General features: G+C 41.3%; 2 protein-coding genes across 4 annotated transcripts; both read right to left on the bottom strand.

Annotated features, from left to right (window-relative positions):
• Positions 1–2,840: 2,840 nt before the first annotated feature.
• Positions 2,841–21,539, bottom strand: LOC122768098 (proto-oncogene tyrosine-protein kinase Src-like). Of its 3 annotated transcripts, none has more exons than XM_044023798.1 (13): positions 21,009–21,539; positions 12,872–13,153; positions 11,893–11,992; positions 11,054–11,071; positions 10,347–10,445; positions 10,014–10,117; positions 7,694–7,843; positions 7,392–7,547; positions 6,782–6,961; positions 6,610–6,686; positions 6,342–6,495; positions 6,009–6,140; positions 2,841–5,779 (listed from the first exon to the last, which is right to left on the bottom strand). In XM_044023798.1, the coding sequence occupies exons 2-13, from the start codon at positions 13,143–13,145 to the stop codon at positions 5,571–5,573; spliced, it is 1,653 nt and encodes a 550-aa protein (XP_043879733.1). In that variant the 5' UTR covers positions 13,146–13,153; positions 21,009–21,539; the 3' UTR covers positions 2,841–5,570. The 3 variants fall into 3 exon arrangements, with proteins under 3 accessions (XP_043879733.1, XP_043879734.1, XP_043879735.1); XM_044023799.1 differs by lacking the exon at positions 21,009–21,539 and adding an exon at positions 18,729–18,748; XM_044023800.1 differs by lacking the exon at positions 11,054–11,071.
• A 1,119-nt stretch (positions 21,540–22,658) lies between these two features.
• Positions 22,659–24,924, bottom strand: manbal (mannosidase beta like). The gene is made up of 3 exons (XM_044023801.1): positions 24,746–24,924; positions 23,952–24,139; positions 22,659–23,028 (listed from the first exon to the last, which is right to left on the bottom strand). The coding sequence occupies exons 2-3, from the start codon at positions 24,099–24,101 to the stop codon at positions 22,918–22,920; spliced, it is 261 nt and encodes an 86-aa protein (XP_043879736.1). The 5' UTR covers positions 24,102–24,139; positions 24,746–24,924; the 3' UTR covers positions 22,659–22,917.
• Positions 24,925–25,129: the final 205 nt, after the last annotated feature.

The following is a 25,129-nucleotide window of genomic DNA, read 5'->3' as shown; positions in this document are numbered from 1 at the left end:
TTTTGAGACAAGTAATGTGTTGTTTTTTGTTTGTTTTTTGAGTCCTGCATTTGTGGAGTACCAGTCTTAACAATTACCAAACCGAGAGACAAAGGCAGACCAGTGTTTTGTCGACGTTAAAAGCTCTCAGTCTTTGTAAAAAGTTCACAACATTGCAGTTGTGTTCAGGTCAGACTTTGACACAACTGTAACCAAGTATTTGTTAGAGTCCAGAAACAAACTCTACTGTCAGGTTTTTCCTCTGTATTTAACTCGGACGTGTCCGTCTCCTTCCATATAGTTTGCATGTTTTCCCCCAAAGTGCAACATGTCTGGCACCAACTATCATGTCATGTTCAAGTGAAATCAACTTTCTTCCTCATTCTGATGCTTGGTTTGAACTCCAGCAGGTTGTCTTGTCCATGAATACATCATTAAAAGCAGTGAGTTGCTGCCATGTGATTGGCTAGTTCGATATTTGTGTATTTCTATTATTGCATCACTGATGTGATGCATTTACTGTCAGCAGTACTGTAACTCTAGGTCTGTTTGAGGTGGAGCTGTTTTTGTTCCTCAAATTTCTGGCGCATAATAAGGTTTTGACCATAAAAATGGTTAAATAAAGGGAGCAAAATGAAATATTTGGCAATATTTCCCTCCAGGATCTAGGAAAACACAAGTATAAAGTGAAAGAAAATGAAACTACTCCATAAATCCACTACTTTATTAACTTTTTATCGAAGTATGACATTTTCTGCGTCAACCGCTGATTATGCTGGACAGAAATTCGTCATGTCGCTTTTCCAAAAACAGTTTCACGAACACATTCTGGTGTTATTGAAACCATTACCGCAATTTTGTCTGTTTCTCTTAGATGAGTTGACAAGTTTGTCAAAACATTGGCGAAGCCAAAAGTCCCCGATAAAGATCTCTGTCAGTATAAAACACTGCCCTGCAAAATGACATATTTTGTGGCCTCCAGCTAAAGTGTGAGGATTTTTATAACTTTCAATCTTGAACACGGACTGATTTGATCTGAGTGGAAGTCTCTTTGAATTGCAGAATTGTATTAATAGCCAACATTTCCAGGACGCTGATATTAATGTTGACATTAAAGGACATTGAATTTGCCCTGCAATTTGAACAAATATCAGTAGGTGTTATACTTTACCTGATTTAACTTCTTTTGTACGTTTGTTTTCCACACTGACGCAGGCATCAACCTTTAGAGTTGCCACTTTTTCCCTTTTTTTCAACCCGTCAGTACAAACTTAAAGTTTTGCTGAGAATGTCGATGACTGACAGTTATAACACTAGAAATTAGAAAACACAACCCTCGCCAAAACTATCATCTCACTGTAACGGATCATTTAGCAGCAAACGGCCGTGATATCTCTTTCTACGCTGACCGCGGGCCAGGGATTGTTTGAAAGAGAAGGGTAACCTGGACCATTAGAGGGAGAGAAAAGAAAAAAACGAAACACCAATTTTATCCAACATCTCTCCGGAGTTGCCATGCTGCTGTCACTGTAATGAGATGAAAACAAACACCCTCTCTCTTTCTCTGTGTGTGTGTGTGTCTGGTTTCAATGGCAGTCACTTAGAGAGAGTGAATCAGTGTGTTTGCTGTTTTCACAGATGGAGCTTTGACACTGTCTGGATAACTGAGATGAATGACTCGCACTGTGGCTCACAAGGGAAAAACAACAACCTCTCCCTCTCCCTACTGTAGTTCTACTTACATATTCATCCACTCGTATGAGCAAAGTTATTAATTGATCTTTCTGTGTCACAATTCAATTCCATCGTTTCCAGTTTGGCACCGGCACTAGATCAACATACAACTCATTAAAACCAATTATGCATCTTGAGGGGAAATGAAGCACGTTATCAACCAACGTATTTATGCTCCCGATCACATCACTGCAGAAACAACCACAGGAAACTGTAGCTACTCATTAGAAAAGGTCATTTCTGCAGCCGATTGGCTCAGTGCGCCCGCTAAATCAGGCCGATACAGGGAGAGCTCATATGTGACCAATTAACAGCTGCAGTTACATTTCGACATAAGGCAAAAAGAGAGCGAGGAAAACTGAACAATGTGCCAGTGAGGCTTTTCATGAACTTTAAACAATGTCATGAGTGAGCGTGAACAAAAGAAAAGAAAGAAGGTGTTACTGGACATCGTCCATCACACTGTCTTTGAGTGACTAACAAAGTTCAGTGTTGTTAAGTAGAGGCCTGCACTGCAGGAGCAGGTGTGCTCAAGTGTGTTCAAGTTGCTGCTGCTGATGGTCTGCGTCTCCATAATAATGTGGCCTTCATGAGTGTCCTAATGAAAAACACTGCCCCCATGTGGGCAAAAACGTTAGCTGCTCTGAGTAAGTCAGATGCCAAAATGTTCCTGATTTACTGTCCTGTGAACAGATCGACTTACTCCCAAGTATAATGTAATCTAAGTATGTATGTTACACTTGCAAATATATATAACTTACCCATCCATGACAGGGATTAAAAAAACAAACAGCCTTGTGATATTCAAAATCTGAAAAAGGTTCAGCTGAAAACATATCAAAAGGTATCAGATGTTATAAATGATGATGATAATAATAATAATAAACCATATAGTGCTGTTTTGATCAACTAGAGCCAAAAAATTAGTTTGAGAATTGGTGCAAAAATGACATAAGCCAAAATAATATGAATTAATGTCAATTTAAACCAGGAGATCCGGACGTCCATCAGTGACAACAGAATATTTTACCTAGTTCTCAAGTTCTCTCATCACTCAGCTCAAGTTTTACAGGAATTATTCCCAGGTTGAAGGACAGCACACACACCAACACACACTCTTATCAAAACACATTTGAAATATAATTTATTGCACAACATAAGATCAACATAAAGTGGCACAATACCCATTTCAATCCTGTTTCATCAGAAAAAAAGAAGACAAAATAAGTCCTTACAAAATGCTCACACCTTCCGTTTATGATCATCGTTTTGACTTTAAAACAACTAGCTGTAAAACTGCAGGATTATCTTACTCAAACTGCATAGATTTCTAAAAGAAAATGTAATAATAATAATAGTAATAAAATTAAACAGAACAAAAAGGATTAGACACTTGAATATGGCACAGTCAGAGCTTGACGACTCATACTTGAGTCATGAGCCCATGAACTTCCACATTGTCCCAGTGACGGACAGGCGGTTCAGTGCATCGGAACAAAACCCGGGTAATTCCCAATTCAAAAAGAGGAAAGCACTTACGAACAGCTGAATCGTGATTTCTTATAAATATACGTGTCAAGCCAAATTTAAAATTGTCCTTTGCAGAATACGATTTCATTCTAACTCCGATATTTGATAAAAAATAAAACCCATTCCGTTTAAGCCTGGTTTTAAAACAGCGTCTTGTTATGAAAACTTTTTTTGGGAGCAGGCGTGCATCACTGTAAAAACCCCGGCATGGAGGTGCAATGAAAGAAGAACTATACAAAACAAATAACATGATCATCACAGTCATTTGTTTAGATACTATTTACATCTTTGACCTCATTTTTCATATTTCATATCATATCAATTCTCCTTTTCATCCTGGTGTCAGAGTCTTACACACGTTTATCGATTTAAATGAGCTGTAATCATTCATCATCGGGGGATAATCACTGTGGAGGCATGGGGCTGTCCTCTCTCTTATTGCTGATTCATAGTTTAACAAATGCTTTTATAGTATTTTGTTAGTAAAAATCTATAGTTTTAATCTACTGTCGCTGCATCGATCACCTCATAAACCAAACCACTGTGAAAATGTGTGACACTCAACAGAAATGTGCCATTTTTCCTTTTTTTTAATGGGTTGTACATAATCCACAATTGACTCTAAAGAGCTATAGTATGTACAGTGCAACAGTGAGTACTGACAGTGGCAAATAAGATGGCAAAAAAAAAAAAGATTATCATAGATTGATGGCACACAAGTCTGTTTCTGATCCCCACACACTAACCTGAGCCATACCAGCATAAATACCAACCCAGTCAATGGTAAAGAGAAGAACAGCACAAAAGCATGCTAACTGGTTTTAAAAATCAACTCTTAGAGCAAGTCAGAAACACAGTTTCATTTGGGCTGCCTGTTTGCATATTTTACGGTCATAACAGCTCACTTAGAGGATGGCAACAGGGTTGATCTGTTCTGTCTCCTGACAATTACTGGGCAAATGATGCAAAGTCTTATTTGAAGTAAATATTATGCAGTTAAAGAACCAACAAACTCAAAAAGAACTTGCTGATAAAACGGTATATACACAAGACAGCAGTATGGGGTGTGATTGGTTTGGCACAGAGCACAGCAGGCTTTTACTCTTAAGATTTTTCCACCTCGAGCCAAGTTTTGATATTATACAGTAACATGATTGGTTCCATAGTCATACGAGCCTCTTAGTAGGTCACACAAATGTTTAATACCTAATTTGTCACTGAGGAAATGCGATGGTCATTACTTAAACTGCTCTGTACTGCCACCACAGCAGTGCTGATTAATTGCATTGCTACTTTCCAGTTAAATCAACAACAAGCGTTCAAACACTACCTGTACCAAAATCAGTTTTAATCATCAAGGTTGGATCCAGCAGTGCACCATGGCTGTTTAGCGTTAAAAAAAAAACAAAAAAAAAAAACAGCGGGAATAAACAAGATAAATAAACAAAATAAATCATATAAATGACCTCATTCTCAGAATTACAGAACCTGCCTGCAGAGTAGATCTATCCTGGAATTACCGTCATTGAAAAAGTAATGGGGAAAAAAAACAACCCAGGAACCTTTGTCTGCTATTAACAGTTGAATACAGCACATAATATCCAAGTAAACATAAATAAAGATGCAAAGTAGTGTTCCAGAGCTGAGTTATTTGGAGACAATTTCAAGAAGCAGCAACTTGGGAAAACTGTTGAGAAAGATACTGAAAGTCAAACAGAAATAGACAGAGGAGAAAGGCAGATGGGAGAGACTGACTCTGCTTTGGCACCTGAGCCTCAGTGGCAGTGCTCTTCTGTGGGTGGAAAAAAAGAAAGAAACACAGGCGAGTGAAAAAGAGACGTGACAGAAGAGGGAAAGAGGGCGGTGTCTCTAAACAGCTCATGCTCGAGGGAAATATCCTCCCTTAACGTTCTCCCTTAGACAGGAGTCTTCTGTCCTTCTTTGCGCCTTCTGAGCTTCCTGATTCGGTTCCTCCCACATCAGTGGCACCTGTCGGTAACACATTACTTCAAATCGATCAAATCAAAGTTTGTCCAGCATGAGTTCTCCTCTTACAGCTACAGGAGAACCTTAAGTAAACAGTGAATCCTTTCAGGGAGGAGGTTCTCCAGGTTCTTCTGCAGCAGTTCCTCAATAGCACGCAAGGGGGGGGATTTCTGTCAGTTCCTATTTCGGTTTTTGCTTCTACAGAAGAACCTCAACTTCCTCCCAGATGAGTTTCACAGGCTCAGATCCTCTCACATCACAGGCGTTCCTCTGAGGTCGGTTAGTGCAGATCGTTCTGTGTTGAGGTTCTCTTCCTCGGGTCGGGGGTTCAGTGTGTGGTTCTATAAATTCTCCCCGGGCTGATACTGGGGTTCTGTGGAGGTGAAGTAGTCCTCTAGGAAGCCCTGCAGGTACTCAAAGGTAGGCCTCTCCTCTGGGTCCTTCCTCCAGCATGACAGCATGAGCTCGTGTAAAGAGCTGGGACACTCTGACGGGCAAGGCATCCTGTAGCCGCGCTCCACCTGGTCCAGCACCTCGCGGTTCACCATTCCTGACGAAAGAAACAGTCATTTAAATACAACACATGTGGTAGAATAGATTAATCTACCCCCATCTTTTTGATTTGATATAGTTTCTAATGATGAAGAATCTAGATTCTGAAAATGAGTATTTAAAAATGAAAGGCTTACAGGTGTCATCCTACTTTTTTTTAAAGATATTGAACAAATTAGAGAGGGACCGAGTAATTTAAGGATGGAAGAGACAGTAAAAATCCCTACCTGGATAGGGGACTCTGCCTTTAGTTGCCAGCTCTGTGAGCAGCACACCAAAGGACCAGACGTCTGACTTGATGGTGAAGCGGCCGTACAAAGCTGCCTCTGGTGCCGTCCATTTGATGGGGAACTTGGCTCCTAAAAGGATCATATTATCATATTAAAAACAAACAATTACAGCTCACACTCATTGATTTGAAGTCTATTATATGCACACGTCCATATTAACAATGTAAAGCAACTCTTACCAGTGCTTCTTGATTGAGAAACACATTAAAACTGAGGGCCCTAACTAACAGACAAAAACAACATCTCTAGAAACGAGCGGCGAGGACTTACCCTGTCTTGCAGTGTACTCGTTGTCTTCGATGAGTCTTGCCAAACCAAAGTCTGCCACTTTACACACCAGGTTGTCTCCTACCAGGATGTTGGCGGCACGCAGATCTCTGTGGACGTAGTTCATCCTCTCCACGTAGGCCATGCCCGCAGCAATCTGGACAGAGTGAGGGGACGAAGTTTTTATATCTTGTCTTCAGATCACTTTACGGTTTTGTTTTCTTCATGGTTATATAAGAGGCAGAGCACATTAGAAGATAATGTGTTTTACCTGAGCGGCCATGTCCACCAGCTGAGGCAGACGGAGCATCTTTCCTGCGTCCCCTTTGAGGAAGTCCAATAAACTACCTGTGAATACAGAGCCACAAATATGGTATTTAGAGAAATGACTCATTTAGTGTGACACAGCCTGAACATTCTGTCACCACTTCATCCCGTTTCACCTTGGCTCATGTATTCGGTGACAATATAGATGGGCTCCTCCGACACCACCGCGTACAGCTGGACCAGCTTCTCATGCCTCAGCTTCTTCATGACCTGTGCTTCTTGGAGAAAGGCCTCCGGAGACATGGTGCCAGGCTTCAGGGTTTTAATGGCTACCCGTGTCGTACCGTTCCATGTACCTGAGAGAAAACACAGCGCAATAATTCATAATCAACGCTATAACTCTTTACTTTCACCTGACAAAATGAAACGAGATGGATGATTGACACATCAGGAGTATCTTGAGTTTGTCACATGGTTTTATATTGCGTTTCTGTATTGTTCCATTATGCGACTGTGAGACCAGGAGAAATATTCCAATGCACTTGAACATCTAAATATATTTGCTCTTTGATATGATCAGCAGCTGATTCATTTAGATGAACTTGAAGACTGTAAAGCGGGGGAATCAAACCTATCCTCCCGTGTTTTTGAGCAGTAGTAGTGACTTTAGAAACTTTTTTTGTGTTATCAGTTAAACCAAATCTTTATCATAAATCTAAATCATTTTTAATTGTTACGCACTACAGTTTTAACTCCTTTTAGAAGGAGGTAGAATGTAGTACTAACCCATCCAGACTTCTCCAAAACATCCCTGTCCCAGTTTGAGGTCGAGGCGGAGGGACTCTCGGGGGATCTCCCATGCGTCCCTGGCCAGTCCCTGTGTCTGAGGTTTGGCCACAGGACACACATCTGACAGTGCATGGCATAGCCCATCAGAATGCTCTGAAATGGGGGAAGAGAGTGAAAGGAAAAGGGGGCAGGTTTAGGGCAACAGTAGTATAGAAAGGTTAACTATCACAGCTTTTGGTACTTGTGTTGTGAAGCACACACGTGTGTGTGTGTGTGTGTGTGTGTGTGTGAGTACTCACTGCGGTAGTGAAAGACGAGCTGCTGTAGGCTGGTGAACTGGGTGCGGGAGGTGATGTAGAACCCACCACTGTCCAGCTTCCTGATCTTGTAATGTTTAACATTCAAGCCTTTGGTGTTGTCATAATCAAGCACCGACAGGCAATATGCCCCTGTGAACGAGAAGAGACAACAGACAAGAGACAGGTTAGAGCCATAAAAGCAGGCATATTATGGCCTGTGTGACAGCTGCTCTGCGGAGTTTCCAAGCAGCTGCACTGAGCAAGTCCCTGGACAACACCTTAGTGTGTGTGTGTGTGTGTGTGTGGAGGGGTCAGCTTAGCCTTCACATCGTCCTGTGTGGCCTACTGCACAATCTGATTTTATTGTAAGAAAATGTCACTAAAGACTAGATTTCATAACCATTATTATATGTGTGAAAAATGAAAAAAGCAATAAATCATATCAAATATGAATATAAATAAATAAAATTAGAGCCTTGCAGCTGCTGAAAGACAACCAACAGGTTGACCGAGAGGTGCCTCCGTGGAGTGATTTCTTTCGTAGTTTACCGATTATATGCATGATGGGACTTCCTAATCAAATATTTAAAAAACGACATTACTGGCTATGTATACAAGATTACTACCAAAAAACAGAGTACTAAATCAATTTCCGTGCGCGAATCAACCCAATGGTTGGAATTTGACATTAATTGCTTTAACATTGCAAGATAGTATTTTTTGGAGTAATTCCAGAGTGCTCACTAGTCTAAATGTGTGCTTACTAAAGCAATTTAATACGATTAATGGACACAACAGCTGCAGCACTTGTTATAATTTCATGGTCTTTTCTGCCCATGTGTGTAAGTTGAATGCCACACACAGTATCTGCGCTGAGCTGCATGGATTTTTAGCTCCCATGATTGGAAAGCAGAAGTAGGTCAAGACTTTAGTGCTCATATCCTCAGTCATATAGATGATCACACATGCCTTGAACACGATATGATATTATTGACTTATGATAACATATGAGTCGCAGGCCTGTGCTTATCGGTCACACTGTGAACCTCACATTTGTCATTGAACACAAGATCCTCCCCCTTTCCTTTTTCCTCCCGAGTCTCCTCTTGACTGTTCTACCCACTCTGTATGCCTCTCCTTCCCTCCCTCATTATGCATGTGTGCATGTGTGTGTGTGTTGGGAAAACAGAGACTTGAAGCTGGGGGGAAATCCAGCACCATCCTAGGGTTGACCTAATTCTGGCAGAGCAAATGATTCACCCCTTTCCATTCACAAACCCAACTCCATTCCACCCCACCCTTTTTTCCCCCTGCACTCCCTCCAAAATAAACCCCCCGATGAGTTCATCTATGTCACAAGGTTCTTTCAAAGAAAGATGCAAAACTCTGCCACAGGGACAGAGAACAAAGATGCTGGTGCCACAGGACTGTGTGAAAGTTAACAAATGACTTCATTACAAGATCCTGCCTCGTTAAGTTCAGTCCCAGAAGAACTTCTTTCAAAGTGCGATAACAGCTACTGCACAGTGTCTTCCTTTGTAGTGAGAATGCTTTTTATTTTTCAATTTTTATTTGATGAAGACATTATACTCTTGTCCAGGGTGTACCCCCCCTTTCGCCCCATGTCAGCTGGGATTGGCACCAGTGCCCCCAAAACCCTCATGTGGAGGATAAAGCGGCAGAAGATGAGTGAGTGAGTGAGTGATTATATTCTTCTTGAAGAGGTTGTGTCTGTTGTTCACATTGATGGACACAAGATACATCTTAAAACAATGATAAATCTTTAAACTGAAGGCGAAAGTGACTGCTCAGTATTTCAATTGATCAATAGTCTGGCAGTTAAATACACAAGCCACTTTTTCCAGGTGAAAACTGATCAACTATATGTGTATCTAGAATTTGTTGTTGATTTGATCCAGGTTCAATTCTTGACAGTGTAGTTTTACGTATTTTAAATTACACATATTGGGTTAAAAAAGGATGTTCTCCATCCTTCTTACTCACACCACCCTGCCCACTTCTTGGCATTTTTCAAAATCAGGCACTGGGTGGAGTTAGCTGCAGATCAGGGGGTTTAGTTACGCTTGAAGTGTATATACGTACACGGCTGGAAACTGTAGACATCGCAAAGTGTGAAATGAGGCAGACACAAGTCAGCGTTCCATCACAATGAACTTCGGAGCTCTTGTTTTAAATAAAACAGCTGCAATACTGTCTTTAATACTTACATAAACACACAAATCAATCACATTAAAAAAAAAATAAAAAAAATCTTGTCGAGAGTAGCCGCTGCAGTGATGCAAGCATCTGCCCCTCTCACCTTTAGTGGTCTCACTCTCTCGCACCAGGAAGGTCCCTCGTCTGTTCTGGAGGTTCAAAAGGAGCCTCTCTGAGTCACGCCGTGTGATCTTCCCAAAATACCACCTGAGAAAGTGGGCCATGGAGAATAAGATCAGTGAGAAGCTCCTCCCGAGTGTCAGATTTTAGATTCGTACATATAGAATGAAAATATAAGACGGCACATGAGTCATTAGTGTCTGCATACAGAACCTGCATGCATCATCACAGCTACCGACAAGTGCTTCACATCTCTGTCGGTGGAAAAAAGTGCTCAACAAACTGTTACAGCGAAAACAAGGAGTAGATAATTTACTCTTCTGCTTGGATGGAGTCAGACGGAGCCACATAGTTGCTGGGGATATAACCACTCTCGCCTGTTGTTAGGGAGCGAGCGAGCCACCAGTCCCCCTCTCTGTGACACAGACAGCAACGCAAGTCAACATCAAACAGAAAACTGCTCAACTACTCAATGCAGCCTCGTTAAATGGTTTTCTAAATGCAAGAAGTGAAGAAGAAGAAGAAGATAAATGCATAGAATTCATACTTTTTTGCACCGTAAACAGATCCCCTGAAAAGACCATGACTTCATAGTAGAAGCGCGTGTCAGGGCAGATTAGTTTCCCGTTTTCAAAGAAATGCAGTATTGTGGTTTCACCTGGACAATAGTTTTACTACACAGAATCGTTCTGTGTACACTTAGCTTACTAATGAGTTACAGTACAGGTAGGATTCACTTAAATAAACAAAATGAACCAACATGTCAGTCGGTGTGAGTTTGTGCCAATATAATTAAAGGCTACGCACAAAATAATAATTGACTTTTTGATTTTTGGTCTTTTCAATCGATTTGTTAGCAGCAAGAAGAAAACACAAGGCGTTAGCAGACTCTTCACCCTGAAATGAAAATCACCAAAAAAACAAAAAAATGCAGATTTAATTTCACGCCTTTATGTTAACTCACAAGTGTAAGCGCCCCAAAAATCACTGTCTGTACCCTTTATTGCATTAAGTAGTACTGACCTGAAGCTGTACTTTTTCCTAGGAGAAACCATGAAGCATGAGAAAGAAAGAAAGAAAGAAAGAGAAAGAGGGGGAGAGATAACAGACACAGCAGACACATCAAAACACAGCAAAGAGACATAGCAAGGCAAACAGCACAGCAGAGCAAAGACAGATAGCAGAGGAGGTGGGTATGCAGTGGGACGACATGCTGGGGCTGCAGGGTTTTTATTCATTACTCCCATCATGTGGGATCTCTGGACTCACAGAGGATCGGATGACCGAATGCATTTCATTTTTTATTTTTAATTTTTTTTTTTTTTAAATCAGCCCCAGTATGTAGCGCCAAGACTATATTAATGCAGCTGACCAGACTCATGGCAGGAAGTTACTGAAAGAGTGCAGAGGAATAGACAAGAAACACCATTGCTCTGATTTTAAACACCTGTGTGTGTGTGTGAAGTCTGCCCCAGTGCTTCAAGTTAAAAACTGCCTACTACTTTAATATATACCCTGTGACTTTTAATTAAAAACATTATGTGCTTCGAAATGTGTTGATATCCAACAGAAAACAACCTTTTAGGTGTTATCCATGAGCTGGGAGATATAAGTGTATATCTTGCGATGACAGGTTCTCTATAGAGTGTGTGGAGTACTATAATGACACTGTGAGAATGTGTTTGCTCTCACGTATCAGACTGTAGACTCGTCAACTGTTACTGACTGACTCCCACAGTATTCGCTCACATACACGACTGTGTGCCCTCGTCCTCACATGATGTGCGTTGACAAATCTGCTTGTGAAGCTGTGGCTTCAGCGAGAGAGAGAGACAGACAGAGAGAGATGACTTGAATCTTACGTGTTGTTGACTATCTGCAGCCGGTCGCCTTTCCTAAAGGTCAGATCAGACGCTGTCCGTGACTCATAGTCATACAGTGCCACAAATGTAGTGACACCTCCTGCAGGAAACACAAACATAGTACCACATTTTTAGGGAACAAAGTAATTTAAGACGGAGGGACTTCCCTGCATGACCTACTCACACCAACTTCCAGAATTTAGCGTTAACAATAAAGTCTGGCCTGTGGTAATACTTTGTTATTTACTGTACAGGTAACGCTATAAATCTGCGTGAAGCAATTTGCCAACGACTGATGAGAAATATCGACATTCGGACTGCTTGTGACCGATCGTCCATGAAGGACAAAGTCATCCCATCATTGGTTTTCTATTTTCGAAAGCATCTTCAAACCCCGTGCTTTGAATGAGCCAAACGCCGACTGGGTCATTAGATGCTCGGCAGGAAGAGGCGACCCGACAGAGCTGCTCCTGAATCACCAGCTGCCCCTTCACTCTCTGGATGGAGCAGCATTAACTCAACCATCTGGCCGGTCTAGACACATTACAGCAGCAGCAATAACACCGTGACACAAGCAACTTCAAAGACAAGGGGAAGCTGGTTTGAATTTGGATGAGATGTGATCACTGTATTTGTTCTGTTAGTCACATTTTAGACTGAGATTTAATTTGGAAGACTGCTGACATCAACATGTTTACTATGGATCTAGAATGAGGAAATTGTTGGCTTATCTTAGCACAAAGACCGCAAATGGGGAAACAACTAGTGTGGCTCTGTCCAAATGTCAAAAACTACCAGTAAAATGTATATTTCTTACACTTATACTGATGAGATGGAAGTGGAAGTGGAAGTGGAATTCAGCAAGTTGAGCTTTTCAATGTTTCCAGTCTTCACACGAAGACAGTTACATATTTATCGTACGGACACTGAAATTAAAACGATTTCTGGGTTTCTGCATGAACTGTCACATGTTCCCTACCTGACAGAGGTCCTCGATGCGGCGAGGTGATCGTGCCCGTGTGGTCCACACCTCCGAAAAGAGCCATCTCAGGAGTGTTGGTCGGGGCGTGATGGTGCTGCCCTTGATGCCCCCGCCTGCCTGTGCCCACGGCGGGGCTCCTGTTGGGGGTTTGGGTCTGCTGGGCGGGGCCCAGGTGGTGAAAACGCCCGCTGTCCGAGCCTGTGCCGATGGTGCCGTCCAGACTCATGGAGCGCTGGCCCGGCTCCTTGGGCTTGCTCTTGCCCGCCCCCATGTGCAGACCTGGAACAAGCGAAAACTGGAATTAGTAGCCGAAGTAATTTTAATAATAGAGAATATGATAAAGTCCTTGCACTGGACTGGAATCACATGTAACCCCTGCCACTGGCCAAATGTTAACTATGAGCAGTTCCATCTTCCCCTATGACCCTCAAAGGAGAAGTGGTCTAGAGCAGTCATTTGTAGAGACTGGGATGGGTTGCAGCCAGGAGATTTATTAAAATCGTTTCCCTTATTATTTTTACCGTCTTATTTCCTTAACATGGCTTTACAGAAATGGTCGTAAAAAATAAGTCAAAAATGTTATATTATGCACAAAATTCCTCATCTATATTAATATTGTGAAATGAGTCACGGTGGTTTGTCATCTTTAAACATTTGATAAAAAAAAAAAATCACATCAACTTGAAAACATAATCTTAAAACTCCTGTGCCACTTTTCTTGGTTTTATGTCATTGCATTTAAAATATCTTTGGATTGTGAACATGTACAAAAGTTATTCATGGATCTCATTCAGAAACCGAGAAAGATTCTTGTCCCTTTTCATTCACCGACCTCTCTCAGCCTCAGAGCCGTGCGTGTTCCCAGAACTCACATCTTATTTAAGTCCACCAGACCACTACACTTGTTGGAGCAGTTCCTGGTTCAGTTAGAACTATTTAGCATGCAAATACTCTGAAAAACTGGATCCCTTGAATCAGTCAGCCCTCATACTGTACATTCAAGGTCATTTCCGTCTGTTCTAAATCAATAAGCATTCAGAAGGAAAACTAAAGCCTCCAACGCAGGAGCTTCAGTACCGTACGTGTGGAGTGACGCAATAGAAAGTGTTCCAGTCTTCGACAGATAATTACTGTATACTGCCTCTTCTCCTTTCCACCCTGCTGCTGAACACATCTATTGTGGCCTGATAAATGCAACAAGTCAAGAGCGCACCGTGTCATTATGAGCAGACAAAGACAAACATGCTCAGACAGTCAAGTGCAGCCACAGAAAGCTGTGAGTGCTGTGTCCGCACACCGAGTCCAAGCCTCCCCTCCAGGCTCTGTGTGATGACTCACTGTGAGGATGGCTACTTCAGGCCAGTCGGAACAGACTCACACACACACACACACGCACACACGCACGCACACACACACGAAACAGCTCTGTTTCTTTGAGAACAGAAGCAGTGTCGGTTCCAGATAGAATATTCACCACACCTGTAGGTGTGTGTGTGTGTGTGCGAGCAGCTGCTCCTTAGTGTTTGGGAAGCAAGACTCTGTCACACACACTCATGCATAACCACACTTTTGTCTCACATCCTTTTTCCCGACACATGCAAGTGTTTCCAGCACACGCGTGTGATCGAAAGGGTTATTAACAGACGAGGAGAAAGGAGCTGGCAGCGGCTGGAAAAAGAACGCGTAGGTGGTTGTAGTACACTGCATGGACAGATGAGACGTAGGGGGCATTTTAAGTGTAATGTGCAAGCAGAACATAATTACACAGGTATGGGAATTCTCAAAGATACAGAAGGATCCGAGTGCAGAAAAGAGAAGTGAGTACATGAGCATGAGAGAAACACACACACACACACGCAAGATTTGATTCAACTCCTGCCAATGTGCATTTCCCATGGTGCCAGGACTGCGGGAATTGTGTGACCAGTGAGTGACTGCCTCACACAAAACACGTGAACAGCGTGCAAGTCCACCGTATGACGGTTTATAGCCTTGATGGAACAGAAAGCAGCTCATGAAGTCAATACACATGCAAAACAGACACTAAACCTGGAGCAGCACTGTGAAGCCCTTCTCTTCAAACAGCTGCTGCTGCCCAAAAGATGCATATTTCTGTGGAATTTGTTTTTTTACCTGCCGTTTTAACACTGGCTTACTTTACGAAAGCCATTGAACGGCAGCAAGAGCTGATGCTCTAGTAAATGTAACGTCAGCTCGACACTCGTGAAGCTTGTATTTTGGTTTTTCACAGAGTTTGGATCTGATCCCCAACACTTACTGCCAAATTACAGCTCTACTTAGTGACCAAGTCCATTGTATAAAAAAGTAAAAGTGTTTTAGGTGTGGGTTAAAAGATTGTGTATGATCTTGAGCAGGAGGATCTTTGTTTACATGGACAGCATAAATGCGACATGGCGGCAATTAAAGCAATAGTGTCAGTAAAACGTGACTACCCCAAGGCATGTTTGTATTTGTATAACTGATTTAAAATGAAGATAATTTGATTTTTGTAACCTTATGTGGGATTGTTTCAAGCTGCAGCTTCACCATGAAGTGAATAATTCTCCTTCAAGACATGCTGAGTATTCCAATCTTAGTCACAGTCATTATGAAGATGTGCAAATCGTAATTGGTTAATAATGTCCTGTTATTATGGTGACTTTTTGCTGCAGTGGACGTAATGTAAATGTGAGTCACACACACACACTGACTGAAATATTGTCTTCACAACTCATAAACATCATAATCAAAATGTAACGTAAAATTGTCTGTAAAACGGACTAAACCATCCACACTCTCAAAGCAGCCATTTGATATGCTAGTGTTCTGTTCCTCAACTCATTGATTGATTGATTAGTCTTTGCAGCTCTGTGCAGTATAATAAAATTTGACATTGACAATATCTTGCTCATGGACGGCTCAGCTGGGAGTGCAGTAGGGAAAACAACTCGTGGAGTAGAAGCACACACCGGGGAGGACACGGCAAACATGCACACAATGTTTAACACTTTGCTCTCTCCAGGACTTTGCCCTCACATGCCAGAAAGCCCTTGACAGCCTAAGAGGCGACATATGTAAACAACAGAGCTGGCACTGTAGCCGAGCCTCATGCCCCTTCCTAAAATGGTGTCCAAAGTGCCCTTACGTCGAGAAGTGCAAACACACGAGTCATACTGACGCTGTCAGATAAAGACCAACTGAAATCCGGAAAAAAGGAGTGGGGAAAATTAAAAGATGGTGAGATGAGGGGATATTTCAGTTACTCCATCCAAAAAAAACTAGCATAGAGGAATGTGGGAGAACCAGATTGCACCACACCACCATGACTGCCAGAGACTGCAACAAGAACAGGCACCTGAACAGTGGGAGGGCAGGATGGGAGGAAGGATGCGAGATGAGGAGGAGGAGGAGGAGGATGGGCTGGGAGGGTAACAAAGAAGCTCTTTTTCAGTGTAAATCAAATTGTATTTAAATGTCTTTTGCGTCTAGCATTAATATATCCCTATATTCTGTACACCACTTTATTAATTCATTCCTGGTATTAAAGGTGATGTAAAATAAAAGTTATGTAACACAACAGAGTGCTGTGGATGTGGAGGTTACATTGAGTTGGCCATTTAGAATGAGTCAGACCTACAGTTGATGTTGGCGGTCAAACTAAATCATCCTCTAGATGTTCGGTTAACAAAGATCACAATGTGTCTGATTTTGCTCTCAAACTAAAATGCTTGCTCTGCTGTCACTGGGATAATAGATGCACCACAAATGATGTTTTCATTGGGGTATTTTTTTTGTCAAACCAATGCAACTATTGATAGAACATTTTTCAGTTTTTATCAAACAAATAATTGAATATTCCTGCCCATCCCTAGTATGAATTATGAAAACAGGATGGAAACCCCACATGTCTTAAGTTTTCATCCATTCATCTTCTACCACTTGAGGGTCATGGGTCTTAAGTTTTGTTGCTATAAAATTCAAATTCAAATGCCCAAACTTTGACCAAATCACTAAAACTCAAATAAAAGTTTTGTTCTCTTGGTACAGTATGCACCTCAGACCTGTGTTGATCTTACAGTCACAAAAATCTACAAAATCTATTACACTGTCCTGGCACGTGAAGCGAATGCTGGGTGAGAGGAAAACACTGTAGGGAAGGGGGTGAAAGTGGGTGTTGTGTGGTGTCAAATCAGGCTGATATGTTTATTATTGTCATTATCACATGTGCTCTGGTCTGACCCGAGAAAATGGCATAAAACCATATTGTCCGTTCAAAAGTGATTTTATAAACAAAAGGCCAGGTTTACATTCCCCTCCATTGTTCCTCCTGTCCATGAATAAATCCTGTCTTAGTGCATTTCTAACGCAGTCCTAATCCAATGAAAGATGTGAACGTGGTCAATGTTACATCTACCAGGAATCAGCATGTCAGTGTTGTCACAATGTCAAGGCAGTTTCAGGGAAACTTTGGAAAACACCTATGCTTCATGAGAATAACTCAGACCGCTTCCTGATGACTTATCAGCTTCAGCCAAGTTCAGGTTCATTTTCTTTTTGCACACAACGTGGACGTTGACATTTCTCTTACATTGAAGTGTGAGGAAAAACTGATTCATAACAAATGTGAAAGAAATGAAAAGATGTGGTAATGAGTGGCAACATGTGTTAAAAACTATGAACTATGAACTATGAACTATGAGTTCAAGGGCCCAGCACTTAACTATCTGGACGTTATCCATTTAGGAGATCACTGAATTTGGGAACTACGCTGGATACGGATGTAAACACTATTTACTATTTCGAGAGCTGGACTCTTAGACTGTGTGGGTGAAATCATTTGCATAGTAAGTTTCCACTTCAAAACATGCATGTCTGCCCAGGCTGCTTTGGAAATATGGCAGTGCAAGATGGCTGCCTGTGTAAAGCAAGGCCCTCGCCTTAAGCACAGATAAAAAGGGTTTCGCATTTCTGTGCTGACATTCAGCAATCTGGCTTTCCACACATGCGTACTTGCTCTCACATTCCAGCACAGTAGCAGCGATTTCTTTGAACCCTTGAGTTTCAATCCACATTTGTGGGTACAACAAGCACATTTCCATCCTCACCATCTTCATTGTGGTCTCACCAAGTGCACTTGAAAGTGCCGTGCGACACAGCGCGTGCGCAGACTTAAGCTGGAGGTGTGCTCGCAATCTTCCACCCAGGGTCCACTCAACCACTGTGGAAACGTGCGGATGACAACATTTCACCTCACGCGAACCGTCAGCAAGCAAGACGTCTGCACACACGTCTGCACATAAGTTCCCTTATGAAGACATACTTGTGGGGTGCTATGTCACACACACTGGACATTTAAGGACAAATTAAAAGATTCCCAAATGTGCTTCTCCCTCATGTTTCCTCTGCCTGATGATCAAAGATCAGCATAAACCTCCATGTGAAGCGGAGCAGACGAAGCCGTTAAGTATCTGGTCGGGCACATGAGCACATTTGGCCACGACAGACCTCACTGAGTCACAGCAGACGGTAACAGTTGCCACTGTGTGCTGCAGAGAGTGACGGAGTTCAAGCCAGTGTTTTCAGTCAAATGGGAAAATTACAGTTTGCCCAGGGGGGGGGGAGGGAGGATGAGGGGAGGAGCAATGATGTTTCCCCTCAAGATTGAAATGAAAGGAAATGTGCACATTAGTCTCATTAGTCCTAATAAAATAACAAATTATCCATTATCTCTGAAGAGAATAAGTCGATTTGAAGGGCCAAAGAAGGAACTCCATATCAAGTGTGCCCCATGTGTCATGTGCCACTTCTCTCAATCAAATCTGCTCCGTTGTCTGTACTCAACTCCAACACACACCTTTAGACCTTCACAGTGATGAGCCTGTTTCGAGTTGCTGCTGCTGCTGCTCCAGCTCATGGTCTGTATTCCTCATTCAGTGACAAACAAACAGAGGGGGGGGTGGAGGGGGACATGTGAGAGGAAGAAGCGCATGAGGAAGAGAAGGGCACTTTGGTATTCAACTGATAAAAAAGGGGCACTTCCGTTTTCCGTCCATCTCTTATTACGGGAGGCTCTGGCAGCAAACGATCTCTGCTGTGAGAAAAGTGCTGCTCAAGGATGATTAGTGCAATGACGTAGGGCCGACGGTGCTGAAGGAGGACACAAAGGCCGTTCTGTGCCAGAGGTGCAGCACATTTAAACAGTGATTAGGCCATGAATTCAAGGGAAGTTTATTAATGACAGCACATGACTGCAATCTCTGTGATATACTGGATATTGAAATGAAGGGCCATAGTCTTTCTTTTCCCCGAACACTTCTCTTGGAGCCTGTTTTATAGGTCTATTAAAGTCTAGTCAATCAGAAGGTTAATCCACAATAAAGCTGTTGATGAGCAGTGTTTTCTTTTTAATCGTTCTGCCTGAGACGCCCTGAGTGTTTGACAGTGTCTGTGACATTTCTATAGACTGTCAACACAGCACTGTGGTGTTGTTGTTGTTGTTGTTGTCGTTTTGATGCGCTGCATGAACTCCCTCAGCTTGTTGAAGAGAGAGAGAGACAGAGAGAGAGAGAGAGAGAGAGAGAGAGACAGAGACAGAGACAGAGAGAGAGAGAGAGGGAGGATTTGAAGATCCACTTTAGATTAGGGCTGAACACTTATACTTACTTATCAAAATCACAATTTGAAGAAATAAACAAATGAGTAGATCACAAACGCTGTAATCAAGGGCTGCAACAATTATTCAGTTATGAACTGATTAACTAACGACTAAATGAGCTGCCATTTCTCCTGGTAATCCAAACATTGCTTGAATCTGACAGAAAACTAAACATCATTGCTTTGTTTATACGGTGAATATCAAGCCTATGCTGTATATATTCTGGAAACTGTCTGTAATGTGCATTCTATTTTAACTTTTTATAGTCATATTGTTAATATCTTCCTATATTGTACTTTCCTGGAAATACATGTTTATTATTTACTATATTTAGCTTTACTGTCTTTGCTGCTGTGACAATGTATCTTATCTTTTTGTTTGTGGACAAAACAAGACTATTTAACATGATTTAATGAGAGGATAATCATAAGTGGAATCAATAACAGAAATAACCTGCCATGTAGTAATTCTACAGTCAGTTTTGGATCTATAACTTCATATTTACAAAGCTAGATTTAGCAAATCAAATCGGGCAATATGTCTGAAATATTACAATTAATTATTTAACCCAAATCGTAAGGCCTACCTCAGATCCAAACAGATTTGTGGATGTTTTGTTCTTATCATTTAATAGTCCAGTGGTAAAAACCCAGTGTTTGTGTGTCTTAATGACAACAAACATGAATCCAGTCCCATATGGAAATGAGCTGGAATGCGCCCAAAGACTCCAAACCAACTGTAAATAGATTGTCCGAGTAATTAAAAATCTATTTCCACAGGATAAACACCAGTTGTTGTCAGCAAAGCTGCTTTAGGGGAACCATGGGGTGGGGTAGTATAGCTGCCTACGGAGAAGCAGCTGTCAGATTGATGAAGGCTTTACTATGGGAATTAACACTAAAATAATAATAATTAAAAAGAAATACACGTCAGAGCGTGTGTTGGACAAACAGCACAGCACGACGTCAACATGGATGTGTGATTGACAGCAGGAACAAATGCTGGATAAAAGAACAAATGCTGCTGAGGGTTGTCGTGGTCTCCGGCTCACATACAGCGCATATGCGGCCTGATGAATCAAAACAGGTGCTGTTACAGCTCCATTTTGAATTTCGATGGCTTGTTGGCTTTATTTTGTGCGCGCGGTCAGTTTAACGCTTCTCATCCGATGAAAATACAGAGGAAAAAAAAAAAGACATTTAAACACGGTTTTCGTCTGGTGAGGGCGTGTAGTAAATGGTCTGGCACCAGACTGAGCGGCACTGACCATATGTGAGTGAATGGCCTGAGCAACAATGAAATACAAGTCAGTGGGAGAGGAGGGGGTCCAGACGCTGCCTTTAAACACATAGAAAAGGGGGTAAAAAAGGGGTGAAAATGCGGGAGTAAAACACTAAAAACACGCTGCTGGTGTTCATTCTTGACAGAACGTGTTCTTATTTCGCCGCATTAAAGCGTCACGAGCGACGTGCAACTTACCTTTGACGCGTCTTAAGATTCAGCCCAAAAATCCGAGACGCGCAGTAGCGAGGAGCCGTGTTAGATCAGTATGGCTGTCCTCATTTAGAGCAATAATGATGGTGTCAGTGGGAGCGGGTGGACAGTCACTGTGGAAACCTGGCACCGGCCACGAATTTCCCATTCAGCGAAATTCGGCAGGATGTTCGCAGGAGGAGCAGGTCATGGTAGGAGCCGTGTCTTCGGGAGAAAGGGGGCTCCGCTCGCTGCCAGTGGCGGTGGGCCGGACAAACACCACCGACACACCGACGAAGAAGAAGCAGCAGCAGCAGCAGCAGCAGCAGCAGTGGTGAGTTCAGCTCAGAGGAAGGGGCGACAAAACAGCAGCAGCAGAGCTGTAGTGGGAAGAAAACATGTCTCGCAGAGGGAAAGGCACTGTGTCGTGCATCAACGACGAAAAACAGGAGTTCAAATACGACGAGACTGGATTTTACGCTCTTTACGTAAGCAGCGGCGGAGTTGCGTAGTTCGACGCTACGCCGAACTGCGCTGGCAGACACATCCACACGTTATCTGACAAAAAACAGACAAAAACAGCCTGAGTTACGACCTTTTTATCAGAGAGAAAAAAAACCTGACGAAATATACGTTTAATGGCAAGAAACTGCCTCGTTTATCCACAAGTCGGGTTAGTGACAGGCTAAATCGGTTGCTAGGCAACACGAACCTCGCTGTTTTTAACAGTTCCGGAACATGAGGGTGAGTCAGCCTCAGCTTATGTTGGAGAAAATGAGCTAAAACTCTTAGTAAATCATTAGAACTCGGCAAATAAAAATAGGCTTATTTATATTGTATGTGCTCAAATTAATGCATTTATTAATATTTTATTTTTGGATACCTGTACGGTTCTTTGCTTGTTATTGACAACTGAAGAACTACAGATGTATTCTACTTTTAAATTTGATCGGTTTCTTAGTATTAGATGTGTTTAAATTAAAGTTATTAGCCAAACACAAATGGAAATCGGAAATATTAAATACAGTACAAGTCTGTAATACATACAGCACAAAAAATGTTGGTGATGAAGATAGAAATAGGTTACTTTGATGACTTAAGAATCTTCCAATGTTTTATGTTTTTATTCTTTAATTTATTAATAAATGACAGAAAGTCCATATATTTCCTTAAAGTCCATTATGCTGTCTACTTTTCACAGACCAACAGTCAAACACTAAAATATTCAGTGTACGATAATTGATTGGTATTTTTTGTTGATTGGCAGCTCTAGTGTTAATTTTTTTAATATTTCTTACCTCCAAATATAATACACCATTTTTGGTTACATTCATGCCTATAGTCCTATTTGAGAGTTTTGATGAATCTGTATTAACAAATATGAAATTGTAAACAGAAATGGGCCTACAAAATAAATATGAGTCCTGGTCAGTTGTCTTCATTTGACCTTTTTACTTCAACTTTCTAATCTTAGATTACCCACCACGTGAATTGTGAATTATCTGAATATTGTCTTAATATATATAAAAACATTTTTATTTCATATTGCTAATGTCCTAATCTGCATCACACCAACTAAATCATAATATTTCCTTTCAACAGAACACAACCTCATTAGACAAAACTGATTCTGCAATGAATGTAAAGTAAGGTCAATGACTGTGTAATGCATTTAATTGTCTGTTTTTAATGCAAATACAATCCAATAAATGGTAATTAATTGTAAAAGAAAATACATGCAAAACGGTTACCTAGTGAAATATGTAGCAGTAAGCAAACATGGCAGTTTCCTCCTTGTTATGTTGAGTGTGAATAGGACAGAGTTCAAGGTCACACTGTAGTGTCTCAATGTCAGTGCACATTGTAGTGGTAACTGCAAGTGATGATTACACATGTTCACACACACATACGCCATCTATCGCTTCTTTTTGCTCTCTTTCTTTTGTTTTTGTCGAATCTGAGTGGCCGCTCCTTTAGGTTTCTTCATCTGTTCGGCAGCTTTGCTGTCAGTGGACTCTGTTTCCTCCTGTAGAGAAACGCATGAAGTCATTAAAAACACAATCAAGCAACTTTCTGACTCATTGAAATGAGGTGTGAAAATAAACTGTTAAGCATGATGAGAGAAGTGTTCTTAAATAGATTTGAAGTGTTTTCCAGGAATTACTTAGCTGAGTCATTTAACTATGTTTTGCATAAATTGCATATAGTCCAAGACTCAAAAGTTAAATCTCGATATTTTGTCTCTTATTGATCTAAATGTTTCAATTCAGGGATTTTGTGGCCACACACGAAGCAAGGAAATGCATAAGTGGTTTAATGCATTCTGTCTGTCAGCACTGTTTCTGTGATTGCAATCTTTTCTATTCTTCTAGCAGAGCAGTGACAGCACAATGCTATGAAGGATGAAACGGCGACATACTGTGGAGAGTAATCAGTGCATCTGATGATGACTGGTGAAAATGGAACAGTTAGACATTGGGTTTAATTGCTCTCGCCTATAAATAAAGTCTCCTGACAGTTTGTATTGAGATTAAGAAAGTAACCCAACGTGTCTCTTATCTTCACATAAATTCAAAAGTCAGATCTAAAATGGCCGAATTCTGTAGGATTGTTTTTATAGCTGTCAAGAGTGTCACACTGACATGGCATGCACAGAACTCCAGAGATTGTGAGGTTCTATTTGTGTACCCTAAATGAGAAATCAACAGGAGAAACTACAGCAAGTGAATGGGCAAATGTCTTTGCTTCCTGCTTGCTCAAGCCTGAAGCTGCCCCCTTCTCCAGCTGTCGTGAACGCAAATCACCAAGACAAACCTGAGCCAAAACGTTTTCCTAAACTGCTGAAAGATGTGTCCCTTAAACTGTGAAAGAAAACTGTTTCAAACCACAGTTACAAGAAGAACCTGACTTCCATACACCACGTCATTCTCTTCTTGGGATCCACCTCACCTGTTCATGGCCCTTGGATGTGGGGAAGATGATGGCCAGGATGCAGATGAGCTGGAAGATAGCACCCAGAAACAGCCCGTAGCGCAGTACACTCTCTAAAAACGTAGGCTCGGGGACTTCCGGAGGAGACAGGTCCAGATCTGCAGACATGATGCTGCTGGCTGTTTGTGTTTCCCTCAGTGACCTCTCTGTGTAAACGACATCAGTATTAGGAAGGAGAAAATTAGAATTCCAATGTAAAATAATTGCAATTCACAATATTACAGGTACAGGTACAATTGTTTTAGATTTTTAAATGCACATGGACAGAGCCTTCAATCTGTACTCTAGATTTATATAATCTGTAAACAAACAAACAGGTTTGCATTCAATTCTGATTCATTACAGAACAGATTTCATCTGTTCTCAATGATGACAATGCTCAGGGCATTGGATTCTGATGTGACCATTTTCATTAGTGACGCATGGTAACACATTCGACAAGTTTCTCCATTCATGATGAACCTGAAAATGGAGTTTCATCTTGATCAACCTTTTATTAGTGTGTTTTTATCATAGTTTTAACCCATTTGTAGTTAGTTTTACATCAAATGTGGAGAATGCCTACGAAACATTTCCCTCAAAATACAATGGCATGCAAGCTCTACGTTATACATTCCCTATTTCACTGAAAAATGCTCTCGTTAATATGCGGCTGTATAGAATTAGCGTGGACAACAACGTAACAACACACAAATTACATACGTGAGAACGTAGATGTGGACTCTTATATCAGTATGAAGGGAAAACCTTACCTGTGACGGGAAAACTTTACTGTCTTTCTTCGTCCAAAGACTGCCAACAACACTTCAAGGGTAAAAAGTGAAGAAAGATATGAAATGCCTTTTGGAAAAAAGCTACTCTGAAACAACCTGAGTTACAAAGGAAAGAAAAATAAATTCCGTTTCCCGGAAAGACCTACACTCCACTTCCGGCCTGATAAAGGATCGCTTTGAAAATGTCGCCCTCTGGAGCTCATGTGTGGTATAAATAAAAAACACGGTTATAATAATTCTCCCATTTACCAAATTCATTGAAAAAAATCTATTATATTTATTAATGTAGTAATATGTTTAAGATAATATGATGTGTATGATAATATGAAATCACATTTTAAATTATGTTTTTGTTTGTTTGTT

This window comes from Solea senegalensis, linkage group LG4, assembly GCF_019176455.1.
Source record: "Solea senegalensis isolate Sse05_10M linkage group LG4, IFAPA_SoseM_1, whole genome shotgun sequence".
In the NCBI taxonomy this organism is placed as follows: domain Eukaryota; kingdom Metazoa; phylum Chordata; class Actinopteri; order Pleuronectiformes; family Soleidae; genus Solea; species Solea senegalensis.
This window is presented reverse-complemented; position numbering and strand designations above follow the sequence as displayed.